Source organism: Artemia sp. Qi Xiang Cuo, chromosome 14 (assembly GCF_049724085.1).
Source record: "Artemia sp. Qi Xiang Cuo chromosome 14, ASM4972408v1, whole genome shotgun sequence".
NCBI classification, from domain to species: Eukaryota; Metazoa; Arthropoda; class Branchiopoda; order Anostraca; family Artemiidae; genus Artemia; species Artemia sp. Qi Xiang Cuo.
In genome coordinates, this window is record NC_142807.1 from 20,959,312 (window position 1) to 20,981,924 (window position 22,613).

General features: G+C 33.9%; 1 protein-coding gene across 1 annotated transcript in view; it reads left to right on the plus strand.

The window, feature by feature from the left end:
* Nucleotides 1-22,613, plus strand: part of LOC148944248 (uncharacterized) — a 270,221-nt gene that overhangs the window by 227,392 nt on the left and 20,216 nt on the right. Inside the window, exon 7 of the mRNA XM_089100235.1 lies at nt 5,056-5,297. Within this exon, the coding sequence (XP_088956361.1) occupies nt 5,056-5,297 (242 nt within the window). The remainder of the gene's footprint in view (nt 1-5,055; nt 5,298-22,613) is intronic.

Consider the following 22,613-nt stretch of genomic DNA (forward strand, 5'->3'; position numbering starts at 1 on the left):
TTTCGTAATTCCCCCACTCGTGAATCAATACGTCCCCCTGGCGATTATGTAAATCAAGTTCTCAGGTTAAGCTAGCCAAACAACACTGAAGCCTTGTTTGTTTCCTAATTCCCCACTTCGTGGATCAATAATTTTTCCTAGCGATTATGTAAATCAATTTCTCAGTCCAGGCTAGCCAAACAACAATGAAGCCATGTTTGCTTCTTAAGGTCCCCTTCTTGGATCAATAATTTCCCCTAGCGATTATGTAAATCCAAGTGAGAAAGTTCCTGTTTTTCCATTCTCAGTGAGAAAAACCATTAAACAGACATGAATTGCTGTTGACATACATAAATGTGACAAAGTCCATGTTTTTCAAATTCTCACTGACAAAAACCATTAAACATCCATGAAAACATACATAAATGTGAGAAAATTCATGTTTTTCAAATTCTCACTGACAAAAACCATTAAACATCCATAATTTGATGTTGACATCCGAGAAAAACATCAAATAAATCGAACAACACACATATCCATCCATGAAAACAACCATAAATGCGTCAAAATTCCTGGTTTTTCAAGTGAGAATTTCAACTGTTTTTTCATTCTCACTGAGAAAACCATAAACCACGTGGTACTCGTGGGAGTATAAGACCCCTCTCTACTATCCCCCCACCCCATTCGGGGACAACCTGCTTTCTCTTTATCCCTAGACGGTTGGATCACAAGGATAATCTATGGCAATATGTTATCCTTCATCCGCAGAACTTGTCCTAACCATCTCAACCTTTCATTCATAATAGCCCCAGAAAGCGGGATTGAACCACATGTTTCGTACAGCTTTCTGTTTAAAATATAGTCGGTCACTCGGCTACTATTTTCTAACTATTTCTAACTATTTTTCGCTTTAGAAATATTTAGAAATTCCAAAGTTGGTATAAGAATTGAGTTAACCGTATCTTTGATGCAAAAAAAATTCTTTCCAGAAACAGTTACGTGCAAATAGCAGTCGAAGCCCAAAAAGCAAATTTTAGTGTGTTCGCACTCGTGCAAAACTATGTGGACTTAAACAATTGGTTCTATTGAAAAAACTCGTTAAGATGAAAAACATTTCTTTTGCACAATTTATCGGCATAAGTAATTGGTGTCAAAATGAAAAATGCTTGTGTAGATGGTAGATTTTGCAGAGGGTTTGTCTTGAGGTTTTTATCTTTTATATTTTTTTGTTTCTTTTTATTAAAGAGAGAAAAAAAAGAGTCGCGCCATTAGATTTTCCGGTAGAAGTAGTCGATGTTAAAACGTAAAATAATTTTGTGGATGCTAGATTTAGCAGACGATTTGTCAGAGCTTTGACAGTAGGCAGGAAAAAAGTGTAAAATAAATCTGGAAATGTCTCGGCTTTTCCCCGCCAGGTTTTTCTTTTTTCTATTTGTTCATAAACAAATCCTTTCCTGTCTCAAATTTATTATCGTTTTGTCTTTATTTTTTACAGATATTTGGCTATTTTCCAAATAAATTACAGTTTCCTTGCGACAGGATTTTCAAGAAGATTCGCTTTTATATTTTAGTCGTTTTAAGCCAGAAAAATGCATACATAGTAAGTTTCCAACTAAACTGGAAGCAATTAATGGCACAAGAAAACGTTTAAAAGTTAGGTTTAAACAAAAACGAACTTTACATCAGCTTTTGCATAAAACGAACTCCGCACCTACCAGACAGTCATTTTATTCCCCCCCACCCTAAATTACGTCAAGTGTGTTCTATTTGCCGATTTGTTTTCCAATTTAATAATTTTTTATGTTTTGTTCCTAAGTATTAGCAATCCCTTTCCATTGTCTACTTGTTTCTTAGTTTCCTCTTTTCTTAGTGTTCTTAGTTTCCTCTTTTCTTAGTGAAATTTGAGCACCATATGGATTTATGGAACTAATTAATAACCAAGGGAAATTATAAATAATTGGTACCCGCAATGCTGACAATCTGGTCACTGAATATAGAAATGGAACTAGAACAGGTTTTTCTGTCAGATATATAGGTCCTAAGGTTTTAAATTTTCTTTGGGGTCTTGGTTCATAGATGTTTTTTTTTCTTTTTTTTCTTTTTTTATAATTAGAGATTGGTCATAATTTGGTTGTTAATTTATTATTATTCATTTCCACTTTATTTCGTTTGTTAAGAGTTTTGTTTGTTAAGTGTTTTTTATATGTGGTCACCCAGTATAAAGTGCTTTTATGTCTTTCTTTGGGCAGCCACTTGGATTAATATTATGTGTTATATCATTTTGTAATAAACAGATTTGAATTGAAAAAAAATTAAATATAAAATTAAAGAAAAAACTTCATATGCCAGAAAACTTCTAAATTTCTTTTCCAACTTAACATCACTCGACCCTCAATACCCTCTAGCCTATTTCACTTTTACAAGACCCTGAACTAATTTGTATTATTTATTATTTTGTTTTTAAATATAGATATAACCCTTTAATCTTAAATATAGTCCTTGTGATAATAGCATTTCCACGGGTATCTAATTTTTTCGTGGGTTTCTTTACCTGAGGAAAATGGGGCATTGTAGGTTTTCAACTGAGAGGGAAATATTTCGGAGTAAAGGAAAACTATAAAAAAAACGGAATAAAAAATACAGAATTTTATATTTGATCATATTTGTAGCTTCATGCCCCATCCTGCGTCCTCTTCCCTAGCGTGCCCCGTCCTACAAAATTCCTTAGTGCTTCTTATTATTTTGTACATAATTAAAAATCCGTTTCAAAACGTATTGAAGTCTTCCAGCCCTTATGACTGTATTAAATAAAAAAACGAGTTTTTTTTAAACTGAAAGTAAGGAGCGACATTAAAACTTAAAACGAACAGAAATTATTCCGCATCTGAAAGGGGCTTTCCCTCCTCAATGCCTCGCTCTTTACGCTAAAGTTTTCTATTGTTTTAAAAAACAGAGTTGTGAGAAAGAGTCAAACTTTAGCGTAAAGAGCGACGCGTTGAGGAGGGGACAGCCCCTTCCATATACGAAATAATTTCTTTTCGTTTTAAGTTTTAATGTCGCTTCTTACTTTCAGTTAAAAAAAAACTTGTTTTTTATTTAATTTCTGAGCGTCGTTTTATTAATGCAGGTTTTGATTTTGGCTCACCGTACATGAATAATTAAAACTAAAATTGCATATTAATTTTACATTTTCTTGGCTAAAGACTTTCGAAATTTTGATCGGACGATTTTGAGAAAAGGGGGTGGAGGAGGGGGCCTAGTTGCCCTTCAATTTTTTTAATTACTTAAAAAGGGCACTAGAACTTTTAAATTTATTTACGAACGTTTTTATTAGTAACAAATATACGTATCTTACGTATTAACTTGCGTAACGAACTTAAGTATTCGTATATTTTTATTACGTATATTAGGGGGTCCGCCCCCTAGTCAATACCTCGCTCTTTACGCTACAGTTCGAAATTTGTTCCAATTCTCTAAGAATGGCCCCTTAATCCCAAAGACCGTTTAATTAGAATAAATATCTCTTATGAAAATACCAAAAAAACTTTAGTGTAAAGGGCGATGCATTGACTAGGAGGCGAACCCCCTCATTTACGTAATAACTTCTGTTCGCTTTAAGTTTTGATGTTGCTCTTTACTTTCAGCTGAAAAAACTTGTTTTTTTTTTTATTTAATTTCTAATCGTTTTTTAAGAATGCTAGGAAATCCGGCACTTCCTTCATAGCAATGTCCCTTCTCCCATGGAAACTTCCTCCATGGAAAGATCCTTCAACGTGAACCCCAACCCCCCCCCCCCACTACCAGAAAAATACCCCTGAAAACGTCTGTATACTTCCCAATAACCAATACTATATGTAAACATTGGGCAGTTCATAACTCACAGCCCTTCCCCCAGGGACTGCGGGGGATTAAGTCATCCTCAAAGACATAGTTATTATATTTTTCGACCGTGCTGAACAAAATGACTATCTCAGACTTTTGATCGGGTGACTTCGGGGAAAAAAAGGGTGGGGGAGGGGGACAGGTTGCCCTCCAAACTTTTTGGTCACTTAAAAAGGGCACAAAATTTTATAATTTCGATTCAAATGAGCCTTCAAACGATATTCTAGGACTACTGGATCAATACGATCACCCCTGGGAAAAAAACAAACAAACAAATAAACACGCATCCGTGATCTTTCTTCTGGCAAAAAATACAAAATTCCACATTTTTGCAGATAGGAGCTTGAAACCTGTACAGTAGGGTTCTCTGATACGCTGAATATGATGGCGTGATTTCATTAAGATTCTATGGCATTTAAGGGTTTTTTCCTCCTTTTTTCGAAAATAAGGCAAATTTTCTCAGGGACGTAACTTTTGATGAGTAAGACTAAACTTAATGAAACTTATATATTTAAGATCAGCATAAAAATCCAATTCTTTTGATGTATCTATTGGTATAAAAATTTCGTCTTTTAGAGTTTCGGTTACTATTGAGCCGGGTCGCTCCTTACTTACAGTTCGTTATCACCACTGTACAAAGATCTATTATTTATATACTGTGGTTACCACGAACTGTTTGATTAAAAGTGTTTCTAACAGCGTTGTCTTCTTCTTTTTCTCTTAATTTAAACGCTAGAAAAATGCATATATGACATGATTTTAGCTGAAATTGAAACAGTTAATTGCGAGGACAGACTATAAATGAATGCATGAAACACAAAATAACTTTTCCTCTTTTCATAAAAAAAAAATTATAAGCCAATAAAGGCACATAAATAAGTTCAAAAGAATTTGTTTCGTGTGTAGAGAACAACATCGAAAAAATGTACAAAATACACCAAATTATTATGAAAACACAAAGCCATTTTGGAAAATTCCTAGAAATGAAAATAATTTGCAGGAGAGCCTGGGATTTAAGCCCCCCCCCCTGTCCCATGCTTACGCGTGTATATGAGCAATTTGATTATTCAGAACTTACTTTATTATCCATATTTGAGTTTTTTACAATAAACCATGTCATAGATTGCAGTTCAAAATTTTTGGCTTTATTTTATATTTTTCGAGGAAATTTGAAGTTTGTTTTTATTTTTATAGTTGTTCAAAGCCTGCAAAATATCATCGCTTCGCAGATTCAGAATCTCCAGCAAAAAGAAGCAGCAAAACATTCACTTCAAAGCTCGCAGTCAACAGTGAACACTAATCCTGTTACAACAGCAGGAACAGGTTACAGCGTAGTTCGTCCAACGATTGCAGATCCAGCCACCAAAGCTGCCACATCAATAGCCACTTCAGCAACCACTGTTGCCGATATACAGCAAAGTACACGAATGCTAAATGTAAGTAGATATCAATCTAATAATGCTTCATCAACTTCAATAGCTACTTTGGTAACTAATACCCGGAATAGCATACGAATACTAAACGCTAGTAAATGTTATGCTCCAGCAACTTCAACTGCTACTTCAGCAACCATTGTTGTCGAAATTCAACAAAGTACATGAATATCAGATATAAGTAAATACAGCTTGAACTGAGCTCTTAATGAAACTTTTTCTTCAAATCTAAAAGCTCTTGAACCAGGTGAAGCCTTAAGCTAACGGTAATCCCATAAATGATTCTTTTTAACCTGAATCGGCCTAATTACATATCTTTTTATTTTATATACATATCTTTTTATTTTATTTACATATCATATTCTTTTTATTTTTTTTTTTAAATACTCTCAGTTCCAAAAAGTACAATCTTAGCAACATATTATAGGGGTTTCTATGGTTACTCGTTTAAATAGAAAGGTATAATGACATTTTTTCCTTAGAGCGAAATGTTTCTATTATCTCACTTCTAAGGGAACAATTTCCCCAGAAGGAGGAAAACGGTCTCAAATCACTTTGAATAGAAAATGTGAGGCCAAGAGTAAGAACGGCAGAATGAGTTTTGTAAAGTTGGGTAATTACTTGAAAACGAAATTAGCCTCTTCTACATAACCTTTCGTTTTCCTATAACTTTTTCTAGGAATATAACTTTCATTGCTATTTTTTTTTTTCGTTATTATTATTATTCCTGCTAAAATTCAAGATAACTAGGAATTGAATACCCAAGTGGAATAACTATTTTCGGATTTTTTTTTTTCGAAAGACAAACAGTATAAATAACGATATAAAGTATATTGAAACCGCTCAGAGGCCAATGTGACCAGTCAATGAAGAAAAAAACAGACTAGGAAAAAAACAAAATCAAATTTGGGCTTTATTTGAATGAGAAAATCATCTGACGAATAAAATGCCCAGGAGCTGTTGTCCTTGAAGATAAAGTCTTGAAGATATCGTTGTCTTGAAGATTGATGTTGTCTTGAAGATAAAGCTTGAAGATAAAGTCTTCTTCATTGGATTTTAGAATCGATTTTGTCAAATTGGCTTCTATAAACTATTTATTGTTCGATTATCAAAATGATTTTGGTAATAGTTTTGTCGATGGTGCCTGCTCAAACTTAAACGACTTTTTTTTTATATTGGGAACTTAATTCTTTGTAATTCATGTTATTTCTTATTGTGTTATTAAATTAACCCAAATTTAATATACTAACTTAATTAAATAATAATTAAACAATTAAACAAATTAAATCAAACTAATTTTATTAGATTAATTAAATGCCAATTAAACAATGAAATAACAATTTAATTTATTAAATTCTTATTTAATAATCTTAATAATATTATTAGATATCAAATATCAGCAGGCTCTCATTTTCCTAGCCATAATCTTATTGCCGTCATACCTACAAATGGTTAGCTAAGCACCCCCCCCCCCTACCAAGGTAAACGCATTAGCTTTTAAAACGCGTTCTGCTCTTTTTTGGTATTTTCATGGCCTCTTTTAATTGAATTAGAGCTCTGGTTTCATTGACAAACTTTATAATTTTTAAAAAAATACTTATGATAGCCAATAACAGAATTGTAATTGCTTAAAAATAGATAAGTTCACTAACGAACTAAACGATTCAAGCAAGCTTCAATTGTGCATTCCTCCTTGTTAGAAAATAGTTGATTAATGTTTTTTTTAAATTGATTAGAAAATATAAATTTTGAATAGGCAAAAAAGCTTATTATTGTTTTTATGAGGATGGTATAATAAAAATTACGTTATCAAATATTGAAAGGAATTTCAATATTGCAGGAAACCATCGCCCTTAACAAGATAAACATCCCAGAGCTTTTCGAGTCTTCTGTTTTTGTATTTTTTTTTTCTTAATGTGAATTTTAAAACAAATGATGCTGTTTTTGATTGTTCTGCCTTTTTTAGTTGAAATGTAATATACTGGAAATAATGTTAATTGACTCGTAATTGCTTGAACATAATTACATTGAATTTATGATAGCTTAAAATGGATAAGTTTAATCATAAAATCGAGGAAACTTCCATTATGTGTTCCTGCTAAAGAAGAAATGATTTATGAAACTTTTTGCAAATCAAACAGTTCTTGGTAATGAACTGTAAGTAAGGAGTGCCGTGACTCAACTGTAACCGAAACTCTAAAAAACGGAATTTTGATATCAATAGGTATATCAAAAGAATCGGTTTGTTATGCTGATTCCAAATATACAAGGTTCATTAAGTTTAGTCATCAAAGGCTACGAGCCAATGAAAATTTGCCTGATTTTCGAAAAAGGGGGAAACATCCCCTAAAAGTCAAAGAATCCTAATGAAAATCACACTATCAAATTCAGCATATCAGAGAACTCTACTATAGAGGCTCCTATTTGCAAAAATTTGGAATTTTGTATTTTTTGCCAGAAGAAATATCAGGCATGCTTGTTGATTTGTTTTTTTTTTTCCAGAGGCGATCGTATATAACCAATGGTCCTAGAATATCGGGAGAGGGCTCCTTTAAACGGAAATTATAAGTTCTAGTGCCCTTTACAAGTGACCAAAAAAATTGAAGGGCAACTAGCCCCCCTCCCATGCCTCTTTTTCCTCAAAATCGTTTGATCAATATTTTGAGATAGCTATTTTGTTCAGCATTGTTGAAAGCTTCAATAACTTTGGAGATAGCATTACCCTCCATAGCCCTTGGAAAATGTCTTTAAGTTAAAAAAATTTGTCCACGTAAAAATTTGTTTACGTATAGTATTTGTTATTGGGAAGTATACATATCTTTTTCGGACAGGGGGGGGGGGGAGTTTTCTGATGGGAGATTTTCCACGGAAAATTTTCCATGGGGAGGGAAGTTTCCAGAGGAAATGTTCCATTCGGGGAATTTGCCAGGATTCCCATACGAAATCCTTTTTATTTGTTTTACTTTCTCTTTGCTGACCCAATTTTATGAGTGAAGATGTTAAGGGTAATTGTCTGGTTCAAAATTTCACGTGGATTGAATTGTCCAGAGGACCTTTCCGTGGGGGGGGGGGATTTCCGTGGAGGTGGAGCCAGATTTCCAATATTTATTTAAAAAAAATGATCAGAAATTTAAAAAAGAAGTTTTTTCAACTGAAAGTAATGAGCAACATTAAAACTTAAAATGAACAGAAATTATTACGTATATGAGGAAGGTTTCTTCCTCTTCAATAGCTCGCTCTTTACGCTAAAGTTGAATTTTGTCCCAATTCTTTAAGAACGACTCCTGAAACAAAAGGGTCGCTTGATTAGAACACTAAGAAGTTTTTTAAAAGTACTAAAAAACTTCAGGGTGAAGAGCGAAGTATCGAGGAAGCGGAAACCCCCTTGTTTACGTAGTAATTTCTGTTCGTTGTAAGTTTTAATGTTGCTCCTTACTTTCAGCTGAAACTTTTTTTTTCTAATTGAAAAAGAAACACAGGTAAGTATGCAATTGTTCTTAAGAAAAAGACTTAATAAGTTTGATATTACGTCATTCACAAACGCTCCCCGTCCCAGAAAAAGTTCTCGTGCTCTTTTCAAAGTTTCTATGGGAGTCGCACGATGTCATTTGTCCTCTCTTGGTGGATTGCTCCATTCTATTGTTTTCTTCAAAAGGATTTCCTCCGGGTCAAGAATACAACTATTTTCAAGAGAGAAGACAAAGGGAATAGGGACAAAATGATTTCTAAAGAGTTTGGAAATTAAATTAAATTCTTCTGTAGAAATTTCATTTTCGAAATGCTGTCTCTGAGTCCGTTCTTTCCTTGAGTGCTTTCAGGGGACAGTTAATTCTCGGATAAATAAACATTTCCAAAATACGTAAAAACAGGAGGCTTTCCTCGAGAATTTGGTTAAAAAGAAGTAGCCTCACGCCTCCCAACAAATCATAGCTGTGTCTAGACTTCGTTTTAAAGTGTAAAACTGCTTGAATTAAAAAGTACCAGTAGTCACCCCATGCGAAGGATCTTTAGAGGTCATGTTTTATGTTCTAATTTTATTGTATTCTTTGTTAATATTAGACTTAGATTTAAATTAATTAACGTTAAAATTAAGTGGGATGTATGTCCCGCATGTCCAATGAAAAATTCATTTTGTTAAAAGTAGAGGAAACTAAACTGATAAATAAAACAAAAATAAACAAAACCGTAAACATTATGAAATTTCGGGGGGAAACTTGCCCCCCTGAAATGTGCATGTGCTGATCAGAAATTCATGACACGAATTTGTTTTTGGCGTCATCTGTCTATTATGTGTTTCAAATTTACTTCCTCTAAAAAAAATTAGGGATGCGTTTTTTTAGTCAGTTTTGTGATGATGAAAAAATGAAAATTACAAAACTTAAAAAGATCCCTGGTTTCTATTATGTGTTTAAAATTTACTTCCTCTAAAAAAAATTAGGGATGTGTTTTTTTAGTCAATTTTGTGATGATGAAAAAATGAAAAATTACAAAACTGAAAAATATCCCTGGTTTCTATTATGTGTTTCAAATTTAATTCCTCTAAAAAAAAATTAGGGATGCGTATTTTTAGTCAGTTTTGTGATGATGAAAAAATGAAAATTACAAAACTAAAAAAGATCCCTGGTTTCTATTATGTGTTTCAAATTTACTTCCTCTAAAAAAAATTAGGGATGCGTTTTTTTATTCAGTTTTGTGACGATGAAAAAATGAAAATTACAAAACTGAAAAAGATCCCTGGTTTCTATTATGTGTTTCAAATTTACTTCCTCTAAAAGAATTAGGGATGCGTTTTTTTAGTCAGTTTTGTGATGATGAAAAAATGAAAATTACAAAACTCAAAAAGATCCCTGGTTTCTATTATGTGTTTCAAATTTACTTCCTCTAAAAAAAATTAGGGATGCGTTTTTTTAGTCAATTTTGTGATGATGAAAAAATTAAAAATTACAAAACTTAAAAATATCCCTGGTTTCTATTATGTGTTTCAAATTTACTTCCTCTAAAAAAAATTAGGGATGCGTTTTTTTAGTCAGTTTTGTGATGATGAAAAAATGAAAATTACAAAACTAAAAAAGATCCCTGGTTTCTATTATGTGTTTCAAATTTACTTCCTCTAAAAAAAATTAGGGATGTGTTTTTTTAGTCAATTTTGTGATGATGAAAAAATGAAAATTACAAAACTGAAAAAGATCCCTGGTTTCTATTATGTGTTTCAAATTTACTTCCTCTAAAAAAAAATTAGGGATGCGTATTTTTAGTCAGTTTTGTGATGATGAAAAAATGAAAATTACAAAACTAAAAAAGATCCCTGGTTTCTATTATGTGTTTCAAATTTACTTCCTCTAAAAAAAATTAGGGATGCGTTTTTTTAGTCAGTTTTGTGATGATTAAAAAATGAAAATTACAAAACTAAAAAAGATCACTGGTTTCTATTATGTGTTTCAAATTTACTTCCTCTAAAAAAAATTAGGGATGCGTTTTTTTAGTCAGTTTTGTGACGATGAAAAAATGAAAATTACAAAACTGAAAAAGATCCCTGGTTTCTATTATGTGTTTCAAATTTACTTCCTCTAAAAAAAATTAGGGATGCGTTTTTTTAGTCAGTTTTGTGACGATGAAAAAATGAAAATTACAAAACTGAAAAAGATCCCTGGTTTCTATTATGTGTTTCAAATTTAATTCCTCTAAAAAAATTAGGGATGTGTTTTTTTAGTCAATTTTGTGATGATGAAAAAATGAAAAATTACAAAACTGAAAAAGATCCCTGGTTTCTATTATGTGTTTCAAATTTACTTCCTCTAAAAAAAAATTAGGGATGCGTATTTTTAGTCAGTTTTGTGATGATGAAAAAATGAAAATTACAAAACTAAAAAAGATCCCTGGTTTCTATTATGTGTTTCAAATTTACTTCCTCTAAAAAAAATTAGGGATGCGTTTTTTTAGTCAGTTTTGTGATGATGAAAAAATGAAAATTACAAAACTAAAAAAGATCCCTGGTTTCTATTATGTGTTTCAAATTTACTTCCTCTAAAAAAAATTAGGGATGCGTTTTTTTAGTCAGTTTTGTGACGATGAAAAAATGAAAATTACAAAACTGAAAAAGATCCCTGGTTTCTATTATGTGTTTCAAATTTACTTCCTCTAAAAAAATTAGGGATGCGTTTTTTTAGTCAGTTTTGTGATGATGAAAAAATGAAAATTACAAAACTAAAAAAGATCCCTGGTTTCTATTATGTGTTTCAAATTTACTTCCTCTAAAAAAAATTAGGGATGTGTTTTTTTAGTCAATTTTGTGATGATGAAAAAATGAAAAATTACAAAACTGAAAAAGATCCCTGGTTTCTATGATGTGTTTCAAATTTACTTCCTCTAAAAACAATTAGGGATGCGTTTTTTTAGTCAGTTTTGTGATGATGAAAAAATGAAAATTACAAAACTAAAAAAGATCCCTGGTTTCTATTATGTGTTTCAAATTTACTTCCTCTAAAAAAAATTAGGGATGTGTTTTTTTAGTCAATTTTGTGATGATGTAAAAATGAAAAATTACAAAACTGAAAAAGATCCCTGGTTTCTATTATGTGTTTCAAATTTACTTCCTCTAAAAAAAAATTAGGGATGCGTATTTTTAGTCAGTTTTGTGATGATGAAAAAATGAAAATTACAAAACTAAAAAAGATCCCTGGTTTCTATTATGTGTTTCAAATTTACTTCCTCTAAAAAAATTAGGGATGCGTTTTTTTAGTCAGTTTTGTGATGATGAAAAAATGAAAATTACAAAACTAAAAAAGATCCCTGGTTTCTATTATGTGTTTCAAATTTACTTCCTCTAAAAAAAATTAGGGATGCGTTTTTTTAGTCAGTTTTGTGACGATGAAAAAATGAAAATTACAAAACTGAAAAAGATCCCTGGTTTCTATTATGTGTTTCAAATTTACTTCCTCTAAAAAAATTAGGGATGCGTTTTTTTAGTCAGTTTTGTGACGATGAAAAAATGAAAATTACAAAACTGAAAAAGATCCCTGGTTTCTATTATGTGTTTCAAATTTACTTCCTCTAAAAAAAATTAGGGATGCGTTTTTTTAGTCAGTTTTGTGACGATGAAAAAATGAAAATTCCAAACTGAAAAAGATGCCTGGTTTCTATTATGTGTTTCAAATTTACTTCCTCTAAAAAAAATTAGGGATGCGTATTTTTAGTCAGTTTTGTGATGATGAAAAAATGAAAATTACAAAACTGAAAAAGATCCCTGGTTTCTATTATGTGTTTCAAATTTACTTCCTCTAAAAAAATTAGGGATGCGTTTTTTTAGTCAGTTTTGTGACGATGAAAAAATGAAAATTACAAAACTGAAAAAGATCCCTGGTTTCTATTATGTGTTTCAAATTTACTTCCTCTAAAAAAAATTAGGGATGTGTTTTTTTAGTCAGTTTTGTGATGATGAAAAAATGAAAAATTACAAAACTGAAAAAGATCCCTGGTTTCCCTGTATTTCCAATTAAGAACTATATTGCATGTTATTGCCTCTTTCCACTATCACAAGTATATTGTGAGAGTGGAGAGTCATACAAAAGCGATGGAATATTTATATTTCGTGACTGTTGTACAAAACATATTTATTACATATACTTCCAAAATGGGTGTATCGCTTTCTGGAGAGTCCTTACGCCCTCAACAGGAGGAACTAGGATCTTTGTTAGGAAGTAGTTGATTGAAAATAAAAAAAAATGTATAAATATATTATTTTAATTGCTTTTCTTGTATTTGTGCTACTGGGGAAGAAAGGGCACTGAGGTAAAGAATCTGGGGACGAGGAAATTCACAGAAATATATTTTTATAAAGGTTCTATGGCTGCTCTTTTACGCAAAGTGACAGGGTATCCATTTTCCCTTTATTCCTCTAATCAAAATGGTCTCATTCCCTCGTCCTATTGAAAGAATTTCCTCAGCGTGGAAAGCACAAATAGCTTACGTATTATTTTCGAGAGAAGAGACAAAATAATGAAAAGGAAGCATGAAATGGGCCCAATTAACCTTGACAATTACCAGGAAGTAAAACATATTCTTTTCCAGAAATTTCTAGTTTATTTTGGTTTCTGTAGCAAATTTTAATTCCATAGAATTAAAATGTAGATGAGGGTGAAGGAGAACTTTGAGGGTGAAGGAGGACTAAATACATTTCTTTGAAATGTATTTATTAAAATAAAGGGTTTCAGAGTAGATAGGGTGGGTAAAACACGTATCCATCGTTGAAAATTTTCTTATGTACATACTATATACTTCATTTCAATTTTAGTAAAATGGCAACTTTAATTTTCAAATTGATCTCTGCAAAATCGGTGTATTTATTTTTTTGGTTATGATATTCAGCCTTTGAAATACATCAGTTGATTCAAAAAAATCAGTGCTAAATATTCTTTTAAGAATCTTATTATTTAAAGCAGTTTCTATTATTACTCCCTCAACAAAATAGTAACAGTACACGAAAACAGAACTAATATAAATACTAAATTTATAAAAATAAAACTAAGCAAAAAAGAAACAAACAAAGTACACTGAAAAAGATGAAGAAGAAAAAAGACAGACCTCGATGGCTATATTTTAAGAACAAAGTAAAAATAAAACATCGATTATTGAAATAAGCAAAGAACTGAAAAAAAAGAATTGAAAAATCTTTCGTGGAACTTTTTCAGATTTGAAACTTATTTCAATTAAGAATTTTTAAGAATTTAAACTAATGAAGAATTTCACTGATAGTAGAATTTCAGATATAATGGGGCGGGGAGAACACATGTCTATTGTGGAACATTTTCTTATGTATATCATGTATAATTTATTTCAATTTTGTGTTAAAGTAGAAACTTTAGCTCTCAAATAAAACTAATGCTAAATATTCCTTTAATAAACCTATTATTTAAAGTATTTTTTTATTGTGACATCCTTGATAAAAATAGCAACAATACAAAACAAAAACAAATAACTAATCCAAATATCAAATTAATACAAATAAAACTAGGTAAACAAAAATCACAGAAAACTGATAAGGAAGAAGATGAAAAAAGACAGACCTTGATGGCCCGCTTTCAAGAACAAAGTAAAAAGAAAATTGAGGCTTGAAATAAGCAAAGATTTGAAAAAGAAGAAAAATAAAAAGAATGTAGAATTTTTCTTCCTGCCTGAATGCTCGCATTCCCTTACTTCTATGCTATAGAAAAGATATGTTCTCAAGTGAGGAAGATGAGTAGGGATAGGGATATTATTTAGTGAAAAAAACAAAGAAATAGAAAATATCATAGGCAGAACGATGTTGGCACAATGTGTTATTCTTCTTTTTTTTTCCATACCCGGGCACTTCGTATCGAAGGGGTTGTCATAGAAACTTCGAAAAGGGATCATTCGATTGGAAATTGGAGTGGCTAGTGCCCTTTTTAATAGTCGAAAGTTATTGGAGGACAACTATGCCCCCCCCTGACGCCCATCATTCCCCCAAACACATCCACTCAAAATTTTGAGATAGCCATTTTGTTCAGCGTAGTTGATTTCCAGACAGAAAATATGGTTTTGAGGAGGACACTCCCCACAAACCTCGAGGCAAGGGTTTTAAGTTATGCCGTGAGGGCATATAAGAACGATTTTGGCACAATGTATTATTTATTATTTTTTTCGTTTAGACCAGGGCACTTTGTATCGAAAAAATTGTCGTAGAAACTTTGAAAAGGGCTCATTCAATTGGAAATTGGAGTGGCTTGTGCCCTTTTTAATAGTCGAAAGTGATTGGAAGGCAACTAACACCCCTTCCACGCCCACCATTTCCCGAAACACATCCAATCAAAATTTTCAGGTAGCCATTTTGTTTAGCGTAGTTGATTTCCATAGAGAAATTATGCTTTTGAGGAAGGCACTCCCCCACAGCCTTCAGGGCAAGGGTTGTAAGTTATGCCCTGGGGGCATATAAGGTTTTTATATAAGGTGTTGTCGTAGAAACTTCAAAAAAGCTCATTTGATTGGAAATTCAAAGAACTACTGCGCGTTTAACAATCAGAAAGCGAATGGATGGCAATAACTTGCTTTCCTGTGTCAGTCATTCCCCCAAACATATTTACTAAAACCTTTGAGATGGTCATTTGATTCAAAATAGTTTCAAGTTCTGGAAGTTAGGTAGTTAAGGATGACAAACCTCTAACAGCTCTCAGGGCAAGGGGTCAAAGTTATGCCCTGGGGGGCATATAAGGTTTTTATAGAACGCGTTGTCGTAGAAACTTCAAAAAGGGCTCATTCGATTAGAAATTTAATTGGCTAGTGCGCTTTTTAATAGTCGAAAGTAATTGGAAGGCAACGGACACCCCTTCCACGCCCATCCCTTCTCGAAACACATCTAATCAAAATTTTGAGATAGCCATTTTGTTCAGCGTAGTTGATCTCCAGATAGAAATTATGTTTTCTAGGAGGACACTCCCCCACATCCCTCAGGGCAAGGGTTGTAAGTTATGCCCTGGGGGCATATAAGTTTTTTTTATAGAAAGCGTTGTCGTAGAAATTTCAAAAAAGGCTGATTCGATTGGAAATTGAAAGGGCTAGTGCCCTTTTTAATAGTCGAAAGTAAATGGAGAGCAACTAACCTCCCTCTCACGCCCACCATTTCCCCAAACATTTACAATCAAAACTTTGAGATAGCCATTTTTTTCAACGTAGTTGAAAGTTCTGGAAATTAGGTCTTTTAGGATGACAATCCCCCCCAGCCCTCAGGGCAAGGGTTGTAAGTTATGTCCTGGGGGCATATAAGGTTTTTATAGAACTTGTTGTTGTAGAAACTTAAAAAAAGGCTCATTCGATTAGAAAATGAAATGGCTAGTACCCTTTTAATAGTCGAAAGTGATTTGGAAGGCAGCTAACGCCCCTTCCACGCCCACCATTTCCCCAAACTCATCCAATCAAAATTTTGAGATAGTTTTTTTGTTCCGCGCAGTTTAAAGTTCAGAAAATTATACATTTGAGCAGGGCACTCCCCCCCCCCCCCAGTCCTCAGGGCAAGAGTTATAATCTATGCACTGGGGGCATATACATTTTTATTGAAATCTTTATCTTAGAAACTTCAAAAAGGGCTCATTCGATTGGAAATTAAAAGGGCTAATGCCCGATTTAATAATCGAGAGTGATTGAAGGGTAACAAGCACCCTTCTCACGGCCACCTTTCTATCCGATACAACAAATCATAATTTTTAGAAGCCAATTTTGTTCAACTTAGTTGATTTTCGGAGAGAAATTATGTTTATGATGAAGACACTCCCCCACAACCCTTAGGGCACGGATTTTAAGTTATGCCCTGGGGGTATATAAGGTTTTTATAGAAGGCGTTGTTGTAGAAACTTCAAAAAGGCTCATTTGATTAGAAATTCAAAGGGCTAGAGCCCTTTTTAATAGTCAAAAGTGATTTGAGGGTTACCAACCCCCCTCTCACGCCCACCTTTTCCCCAAAGACATTCAATCAAAATTTTAAGATAGCCATTTTGTTCAACGTATTTGCAAGTTCTGGAAACTAGGTCTTTGAGGTTGACAACCCCCCCCCCCCCACAGCCCTCAGGGCAAGGGTTGTAAGTTATGCCCTTGGGGCATATAAGGTTTTTATAGAATGAGTTGTCATTGAAACTTCAAAAAGGGCTCATTCGGTTGGAAATTGAAATGACCAGTGGCCTTTTGAACAGTCAAAAGTAATTGGAGGCCAACTAACACCCCATCCACGCCCATCATTTCACCAAACATATTCAATCAAAATTTTGAGACACCATTTTGTTCCACGCAGTTTAAAGTTCAGGAAATTATACCTTTGATACATCTATTATCAATGCATCCTCTGAAAATGAAGGCTACTTGGTTCGAGCCGGAAGCTATTGTTAGAATATTTTGATATATCCATGAATTTATCTTAATGAAAAGGGGGTATTTCCTTAAAAGATCTTAATATGTCTTAAATTTGCATCTAATATCACTCCCCTCCTTCTCGCCCTCCCGGGTTTCAAGCTAGAAGTCTCGGTTTTCTATAATAGACGGTTCTTTTTTGCGTATATTATTATCCCCTCCCTTATATTTTTGCTGAAAAATTTTGCCCTGGGGGTGTGTCGGGCTGGGACAGACCACTCGGGGGGGTTGGATACTTCCTCGAAGGCGAGCAGCGAGCACTAGATAGAGGCTGGATAACATTAAATGTACGCTTGAATCACCCCCCCCCCCCAGAGATGGTTCCCCCTCCCCTGGAGTCCTCTTCCTTCGTCTTTCCTTAAATTTGGCATGTTATTCTTTATCATTTTAGAGCCACAATAACACCTAAAAACTACATCTATTATCAATGCATCCTCTGAAAATGAAGGCTACTTGGTGCGACCCGGAAGCTATTGATAGGATATTGTGAAAAATCCATAAACTTATCTTAGTGAAAAAGGGGTATCTCCTTAAAAGCTCTTACTATGTCTTAGATTGCATCTAATATCACTCCCCTCTCCCCTACCCCCCCCCCTTCCTCCCCTCCCCCGGAGTTTCAGGCTAGAAGCCCGGGTTTTCTATAATAGATGGTTCTTTTTTGCGTATATGATAATAAAACATTTTCATCTTTTATTTTTGTCTTGTTTTTTTTTCATGTTTTATTTCTCGTCAATTTGTTTTCATTTACAGTATCTGTGTGTTTAAGATGTTAGTCTCTAGCACGAGTAAGACACGTATTTCCCTTTGATTAATATCTTGAAAGCAAATACCCCCGGAGTATATCAAATTTGGCAGTAAACACGCATTTCCCTTTATTAATATCTTGAAAGCAAATACCCCCCGGAGTGTAATAAATTTTGGCTGTAAACACGCTGTTCTAGTGTTTGCCAGAAATGGGGAACCTCAGGTGTCGTGCAGTAGTTTGTTTTTAAATATGGTTCAAGATACAAAATATTGACAATGTCTTCTTAGTTATGTAGGTTAGAGTGTGTTCCATTGGAAGTGAATGACCTTTCGAGTCCTGGCGAGGTCAAGAACTATAGAAAAAAGATGAATATGTAGAAAAAAATGAAACGCCGAAAAAGAAAGGCTTTTTGGCAAAAAAATCTCAAAATGGCATTATCTGGCAATGATGGATGCGCAATCATTACGTGGAGTGTGTACCGAAATTAAGCTAATGAAAAAAATGCCTTGTGGGGTTCGGGTGTTCTTACGTTACCAGCGGGGATTCCTCCATCGGCTTCTGTGGTAGGGTTACGCAAAATTGCGTCAAGCATGTTAGACCTGTCCGTTTGAAACGGGGTAAGTCGTATGGCGTCATTAGAGTCCAGAGGGGTGTGTCATGGAGTTTTGCCATATGTGTTCTCTTTAATAGAACAGGTGACTGCACTGTGCAGGTGTGAGGGGCTGGTAGCTCCACTTATCTGACCCTTTAAAGGCGAGGGTGTGGCACGTGGTGTAACATGCGCTTGAAACGGGGGTTTGTCACATGACGTCAGAGGGCTGCCGTAGAAATTCACCTGACCATTGAACTCTTGCCAAGGATTGAACTCTTGTAAAAAATGGGAATCATTCCAGCTAGAAACAGGTGCAAGGGTGTGACGTCAGAGGGCTGTCACAGAAACAAGTGAGGGTGTGTCGTGACGTCAGAGGGCATGCGATAGAAACAGGGGCGAGGGGCTCTCCATATCCTTAAAACTTGTGTATTATACAGACCACATTCCAAGTAATCATGCCTGGAAACTTGCCAGGGGTGGTAATTTCGCCTATAATTATGACACCTGATCGTGCCAAATCTTGCCTGGACGGTAATCTCGCCTAAAATTGCAACACCTGGTCGCCTAAAGAGGAAATCGCCGTTAAACATTCTTCTTGAACCTATAGAAGAAAGGAGTAGTCCCTGTGGGTGTCGTAGAATCAATGGAGGGGGTACTACTAGCATTCATTATGGATATTATTGTTATTATTATTACTGTTACTATAATTATTTTTAACATTATTATTATTACAGTTGTGCTCATAGATTATATATTGTTTCAAGTTTTGCGAAGATGTCGAGAAACGTGCAATTTTGTACCCCAAAAATGATGTATTATTTTTTAACTAGCCAAAGAGACTGTCAGACGACAGACATAAAAAAAAGAAAAAATGCGCAATGCACACTATTTTGGTAAAACGCTTAATTCTAAATTCCCTTTAACCCTCGCCCTGTCTCTAAAATAAAAATTCTAGGAGTTTCCAGCCGTGAGACAAAACAGTATATATTACCAAATTATTAGGCTTTAGGAACATATGCTAAAAGTTATTATCAGAAAAATACTGTCTCTGATTGTAAAAGCATTCTGAGGAAACCAATACCCGTTGTATAGAATAACGTGATCATTTTCAGATTAGTGATTGGCTGTATGTAACGGACGCTTACTAATTATATAAACTAAAATAGTGAGATGGGTACTTCTCATTTAATATGAATGAAAAGATTGTAAAGAAAACAAAAATTGAAATTGCACTGAATTTTCATTGTTCTTCTTAAATAATGGGTTTCCCAAGTAAAAACATTCTTTCTTTAAGTACAGTTTCTATAAGAAAGAAAAAATCTCAGATCGTTTTTGTAAGTTTCTATGACTGCTTTATTACATAAAACGGTTCGGCGTTATTCTCCGTTTTTCTTCTCTTATTAGGATGCTCCTACTCTTCCGCTTTAATAAAATAAAGGAATTTTCTAGAAATCAGGGGCACACTAATGTGTTTTTTCCAAAAGAAAATATGAAGCGAAGAGAAAGCTAAGAGAAGCTAAGAAAGGCAAAGTTATTGCTACAGAGCCAAGCGATTATTTATAAAAAGGAGACTTGCCTCTTTTTCTGAAAAGTTTAGGTTTCACATATTTTCGATGGGAATTTTAATTCCTTGGGTATAGCTAAGAAGTGCAAGGGAATATGTAAAGTTATGTGCTAGATCTGCCCTCTTGAGCTCAACGTTTAATTTTTTCTGGAAATTTTATTCTTGGATGACCTCTCTTTGGATTTTTTTTTCCGTGGAGGTGCCTGAGAGGTCGGAAGAGAATCTATGAATATTTAAAAATACATTTAATGAACTGAAGAATTCTAGGAAGAATTGGATGAAATGTACATTTGTTACAGTTCCCCTATGAAAAATACGGGTTATTTGCCCCCTGCTCTCTCCCTCAATTAGATCTTCAGTAGAATGCGTCTTCTGGATTTGCCAAGGCCCCCGTACCAAACAGGTTTCTCTGGTAGGTAAACATTTCTACAGGGCATTACACCTTTGCCAAGAGATTTACGCAATTTAAGGACAAGTTTTTCTGAAATAGATGTCTAGTTCATGATATATACAAGTTTTTTTTTTTAGGTTAAATCCGTGATCATTTATCTGTAAGTTGTTTAGTAGGTTTTTTTTTTTTTAATTTGGCTAATAGGTTTTTAAACCTATTAATACGAACGCTACATGCATTCTAATTTTGCAACTAGGAGCGAGATTGTGTGATGCTATAAGACTGGTTTCGTTTCATGGGTTCATTAATAGAAGGACTAATGTTTTTGAAAAGGGTAATTACTTCTTTAGTTTACGAGATTTGCGAATTTTTTGCGAAAAGGTATTTGCGTAAAGGTATTGCGATGGTTAAGAATACCTCACGGGTAATTAAAGAATGGGATGCTTGCATCAACAATACAAAGAATATGCTCAGATACTTAATAGATTTGACGCTTACAAGACATATTGGTAGAAGGTATTCAATAGCTTAATTGAAAAGTAACGATAGAATGACATTGTGACTTGACCTAGCTTTACCTCGCTGATGTGGTCTGTATAATACATAAGTAACGTTTGAAAAGTATTGTCAATTTAAAAAGAAATGGCTGAAAAGTGTTTTGAGGGGGATAGGTTGCATGGAGGGTTGAGTTGCACGAGGGTTCAGTTAAGGGGGATACAGTTGCACGGGGGTTTCGGTTATACAGGGGTTCAGTTACAAGGGGGATACAGTTGCACGGGGGTTGAGTTAAATGGGAATTGAGTTCGACGAGAGTAGTGCTTTGTCGTGGTTTAGCTTGTCACAGTTACATTCTCTTGATCTTTCAAAGTTCACTTTGATTTTAGTTACATGGGGGGCTCAGTTACACAGGGGTTGAGTTAAATGAGGTCGAGTTGCATGAGGGTTCAGTAGCACGAGGGTTCAGTTGCATGGGGGTTGGGCAGCTAGCTTCATATACGGGATAATTTGCATTCATCTTAGTTTTTAATGATGTTCCTTTTTGTTATTGCGAAAGGGCTACCAAATTGGTGATTAAGACGGGCTTTGTCTAATTCTAGCCGGAAACTCAGAATTGATAGGAGGCAAGATAAAAAAAGGGGGTAATTAGTGATTAGATAACTTTTTAACGTGAAATCTCTGAATAAAATATTTTTGGAGAAATTATTTAAAAGGTATAGTTTATTTTTTTAATGTATTTTATAGCTATTAGCAAAACGTCTAGCATAAAGAGCAAGGTATTTCGGAGAGGGCAGCTCACTTCATATACGGGGTAATTTGCGTTCATCTTAGTTTTTAATGATGTTCCTTTTTTTTATTGAGAAAGGGTTACCAAATTGGTGATTAAGACGGGCTTTGTCTAATTCTAGTCGGAAACTCAGAATTGATAGGAGGCAAGATCAAAAAAGGGGTAATTAGTGATTAGATAACTTTTTTAACGTGAAATCTCTGAATAAAATATTTTTGGAGAAATTATTTAAAAGGTATAGTTTATTTTTTTTTAATGTATTTTATAGCTATTAGCAAAACGTCTAGCATAAAGAGCAAGGTATTTTGGGGAGGGCAGCTCGCTTCATATACGGGATAATTTGCATTCATCTTAGTTTTTAATGATGTTCCTTTTTTTTGTTATTGTGAAAGGGTTACCAAATTGGTGATTAAGACGGGTTTTGTCTAATTCTAGCCGGAAACTCAGAATTGATAGGAGGCAAGATCAAAAAAAGGGGTAATTAGTGATTAGATAACTTTTTTAACGTGAAATCTCTGAATAAAATATTTTTGGAGAAATTATTTAAAAGGTATTGTTTATTTTTTTTTAATGTATTTTATAGCTATTAGCAAAACGTCTAGCATAAAGAGCAAGGTAATTCGGGGAGGGCAGCTCGCTTCATATACGGGGTAATTTGCATTCATCTTAGTTTTTAATGATGTTCCTTTTTTGTTATTGTTAAAGGGTTACCAAATTGGTGATTAAGACGGGTTTTGTCTAATTCTAGCCGGAAACGCAGAATTGATAGGAGGCAAGATCAAAAAAAGGGGTAATTAGTGATTAGATAACTTTTTAACGTGAAATCTCTGAA